This window comes from Tupaia chinensis, unplaced genomic scaffold, assembly GCF_000334495.1.
Source record: "Tupaia chinensis unplaced genomic scaffold, TupChi_1.0 Scaffold000067_1, whole genome shotgun sequence".
NCBI lineage: Eukaryota > Metazoa > Chordata > Mammalia > Scandentia > Tupaiidae > Tupaia > Tupaia belangeri.
Window position 1 is genome coordinate 3,374,153 of NW_006159526.1, and position 4,121 is coordinate 3,378,273.

The following is a 4,121-nucleotide window of genomic DNA, read 5'->3' on the forward strand; positions in this document are numbered from 1 at the left end:
GCAGGAGGGGCGGGGCTAAGAGACCAGGCGTCGCGGCTCGAATAGCGTGAAATTCGGCTAAAGGGGGGGGTCTAGATGGAAGTGGGCGGAGCCTAGGGCTGGGTGAGGTGCTAGAGATTGGAGGCTAGGCGGGGAGGCTGGGGGCGTCGGTCTCGGAGTAGGTTGTGATGGAGCTAGGGGGTGACACACTGAGTACAGAGCAGAAAAATCCTAATGCTCTGAAGTAGGGTCCAAGCCTAGGTTTGCTGAGGGAGTGGGAAAAGGAGAGGGAAGAAACGACTCAGAAACTTTCTATGCAAGGTGAGGAGCTCGGGCATGGGTGAAGCTTAAGCCAATTACAATTATTCGAATAATTGCGAGGTCAGAGATAGAGTCGTGGCCTAGAATGTAGGAAAGAACTGGCAGCGGAGAGGGCACGGCCCTGAAGGTAGCCACAACCTGGAGAGAGGCCAGTTTTGACACGCCAGAGTTTGAGGGCTGGGATTGGAATCAAGAGAAGTTAGAGGCGAGATCGGGACTGAAGAAAATAAGAAAGGTCCGAGGTTGTGGGCATGAATGAATGAGCAGGCCCTGAAAGAAGAAAGCAACTGAAGCCCTAAGAAGAATGAAAAGTTTTGAGGCTTGGAGCTGGACCACTGGTGTGCAAAGTTTGGGCTGAAAAGGGCTGGGACCTGAAGCCAAGGACATAGCGAGAGAACACAATTCTGGAGTTAATTTACCTATAACATCGGTTACTCCTTGTAAGACCTGGGTTCCTCTTCTGCAAGTTGGAAATAATGATGTATAAAATCTGTGGTACGTGGTAGGTGCTATGGAGTAGTTTGTTACTATTATCCTTTTTTCCTGCCCCAGATCCCAAACCTCTGAAGATGCAGGAGAAGAGAACTAGGAGTGCAATTCCTTCTCGTAACCCGGCTTAAGTGCAGGTCAAGAGATAAGAAGGAGATTTGTTCAGATAGTTTAACAAAGCGGAGGGGATTAATGGGGGGAGGTGCAGAGGGTGGAGCCTTCCTGATCCCTAAGGATGGCGGCCCTTGTCCGCCTGCTGGAGCGTCTCCTCTGGCCTGCTCTCAAGGAAGAGGAGGCCGAAGGACTCAGGGCCCCCAGCAAAAGTCGGTCTCTTCTGGACGTGAGGCGATGCGCTCAGCGGCCGCATGGGGGTGCGGCAGCGTCGTGGAGGCTGAGCTTCGGGGCGAGCGCCGTGCAGGGCTGGCGCGCACTAGTTGAGGATGCGCACTGCGCTTGGCTCGCGTTGCCTAGTCTGCCTCCAGGCTGGGCTTTCTTCGCCGTCCTCGACGGCCGCGGCGGGGCGCGAGCTGCCCGCTTTGTCGCGCGCCACCTGCCAGACCACGTGCCGGAGACTCTGGACCTGGCGCCGGACAAGCCCGAGGGCGTGCGTCAGGCTCTGCGCCGAGCCTTCTTGAGCGCCGACGAACGCCTGCGCGCTCTCTGGCTGTGGCGTTGCTTATCTCCCCGAGCTCTGTGTACCTGGCTCACTCCTGAGCCGCGCTGGCGCTGTCGCCTTCAGCACCGAGCACCGGCCCCTTCGGTCCCGGGAACGCGAGCGCATCCACGATGCGGGCGGCATGATCTACCGCCGGCTCGTCGAGGACGCTCTAGCCGTGTCGCGAGCATTGGGCGACTTTGTCTACAAGGACGCCCTGGGGAGGCCCCCCGAGTTGTGGCTCCGTGCTGCGGAGCCTGAGGTGGCCGCACTGGCACGCTGGGATGAGGACGAATTCATGCTCCTAGCTTCTGACGGCGTGTGGGACTCGATGTCTGGTGCTGCTCTGGTGGAAGTGGTGGCGTCACGCCTCCGTTGGGCCTACCCCCAGAGCTTCTCTGTGCGCAGCTGTTGGACACGTGTCCAGTGCAAAGTCCTGAAGGCGGGACGTGGGACCACTGAGGCTCAGTTCAGTGAGGGAAAGACTCTCAAGGGTTTGGGGAAGGAGTTTTGATGGAAAGGCAAGGGCAAAACTGAAGTGGGGCGTGGCTTACTGGAAGGGGCAGGGCCAAAATACGGAGGGGCGGGGCTTGAAAGATGCTTTAAGGCGTCATGGGAGAATACTAGCGCTAGCTAGGACAGTGGAGGGGGTTTAAGAGAAAGGGGGGGCTTTGGAAATGGGGAGGTTCTAGGACGTTAGGAGCAGGGCCTCAGGTGTGAGTGTGAATTGAGCCCGAAGGTGGAAGAGCTAACTAGACAGCAAGCAAAGTGAGTGGAAATTCAAGAAAGGGTGTGGTTCTCTTAAGGGGATGGACCTAGGGCAGGAGGAGGTCGTGATCGAAAGGGATGGTCCAATTGGAAAAGGGCTGGTTGGGGAACCAGCAGTTAGCCTAATGGCTATGTCGCTGGACTCCCAGTAGTCGACCACGGTTCGCATCCAGGACCCGATGGCTTAAAAAAAATCTCACACCGGGCGCGTGTGCGTGCGTGCAGGCATTGCAGCGTGGCCATCCCCCCTGGGGGGTGATTTCTCACTTTCTGTCTCTCTGTCTCTCTCTGTCTGTCTGGCAAGTGCATGTGCCCTATAGGAAAAACCTCTAAAAAAAAAAGGGGGGGGGGGGCTGGTCGATGGGTTCCTGACTTGAGAGAAATGGGCTAAACCAGATTGAGAGGAGGGGTCTTGAGCACCTGGATTGTTGGGAGATTGCCTTCAACTCACACTCTCCCACCAGCCTCCTTTTTTTCATCCTCTCCAGGGCAGCCTGGACAACATGACCTGCATCCTGGTCTGCTCCCCCGGGAGCACCTAGGCCTTGCGAGGAGGCAGTCAGGAGGGAGCTAGAGCTGGACGCAGGCCTGGGCAGCAGAGTCCAGAGGAAGGTGGGGGGCCAAGCAGGGACAGTTCATAATCCTTGCCTCTTCTCAGAGCTGTGCACCTCTGCTCAGGAGCCCCTCTCCCTCTCCAGCCTAAATGCAGTTTTCAGGACTCTGGCCTCCTGGGGAAGGGCTGTTCTGCAAGTGAGTTGGGATGCGGCAGTGTGCCATGGAGGGGAATGATAAAGGTGCCCCTCCTGAGGGCCTTCCTCTACTCCCCAGGGCCACTGTCATCTCTGAAGCCTATTCTCAGCTCTGCCAGGCCTCAGAAGAGTGCTGGGAAGTAAGGCCCCTGTGTGTTGGTTTAAGAGAGATTTTTGCTATAGAGTGCATGCACTTCCCAGAGACACAAGTGAGACAGAGAAAGAGAACTCACTCCTCAGGGGGATGGCCACGCTGCATTCTCTTCTCGGGACTGTGGGCACATGTACACATGCACCCAATGTGAGTATCTGCTGGGTCCAGGACTCAAACCTCGGTCAGCCATGTGGGACTCCAGCGTTATAACCACTGTATTCCACCTGCTGGCCCTGGGACCCTGGGTCCTTGAGGGTTTCTTTTGGAAACATGTCATTCAGCCCCACTACCCCTTAGTGGTGGGGAAATGCAAGTCAGTGAGGACAAAAGACTTGTTGGAGATCCTAAAGCATTCTCACTCCTGGCCCTAAAGAATGAAGAGTACTAGGCATTGGTGGTGGGAGGTGTGTGCAGAGACTGCTTGTCCTCTAAGATATGAACCCCATAGGCCAGAAGGGGGTGCAGCAGTAGCACCTCTGGTCCCATGTGGGAAGGTTCTTGGCTGGAGTCCCAAGGGCTCCCTGAGCATGACAGGGGTTGCCTGAGACTGGGGTTGGATGGTGGCATGAGGAACTCGTTGGGAGTACCTCTCTGTTTATTATGGAAGAAATAAATATAGTAAAACCTGGGGCCAGCAGGTGACATGGTGGTTAAAGGCACTGGATTCCCACATGGCCGACCGGGGTTTGAGTCCCGGACCTGGAGGCTTGTTTTCTCACTTTCCCTTTCTCTCTGTCTCTCTCTGGTCAAATTAAAAAAGAATAATAAGGGGGCTGGCAGGCGACGTGGTGGGTGAGGGTGCTGGACTCCCACATGGCCAGTATGAGTCCCAGACCCTGTAGCTTGCTTTCTCATTTTCCATCTATTGCTCTCACACTCATGCTCTCTCTTGTTCTGTCCTTCTCTGGTCAAATTAAAATACATAAATAAATAGAGGCAAGCAGGTGGCATGGTGGTTAAGGGCACCGGACTCCCACGTGGCCGACCATGGTTGGAGTCCTGGACC

The 4,121-nt window shown here is 55.9% G+C and overlaps 2 protein-coding genes across 2 annotated transcripts in view; one reads left to right on the plus strand and one right to left on the minus strand.

The window, feature by feature from the left end:
* RTN2 (reticulon 2) overlaps positions 1 to 687 on the minus strand; it is a 15,279-nt gene extending 14,592 nt beyond the window's left edge. Inside the window, exon 1 of the mRNA XM_014582654.2 lies at positions 634 to 687. Coding sequence (XP_014438140.1) covers positions 634 to 687 — 54 coding nt within the window. The remainder of the gene's footprint in view (positions 1 to 633) is intronic.
* A 337-nt stretch (positions 688 to 1,024) lies between these two features.
* PPM1N (protein phosphatase, Mg2+/Mn2+ dependent 1N (putative)) overlaps positions 1,025 to 4,121 on the plus strand; it is a 5,602-nt gene continuing 2,505 nt past the window's right edge. The window contains 6 exon segments of the mRNA XM_006172353.1: positions 1,025 to 1,451; positions 1,454 to 1,495; positions 1,498 to 1,818; positions 1,821 to 1,870; positions 2,701 to 2,739; positions 2,741 to 2,962. Of these exon segments, the coding sequence (XP_006172415.1) occupies positions 1,025 to 1,451; positions 1,454 to 1,495; positions 1,498 to 1,818; positions 1,821 to 1,870; positions 2,701 to 2,739; positions 2,741 to 2,962 (1,101 nt within the window).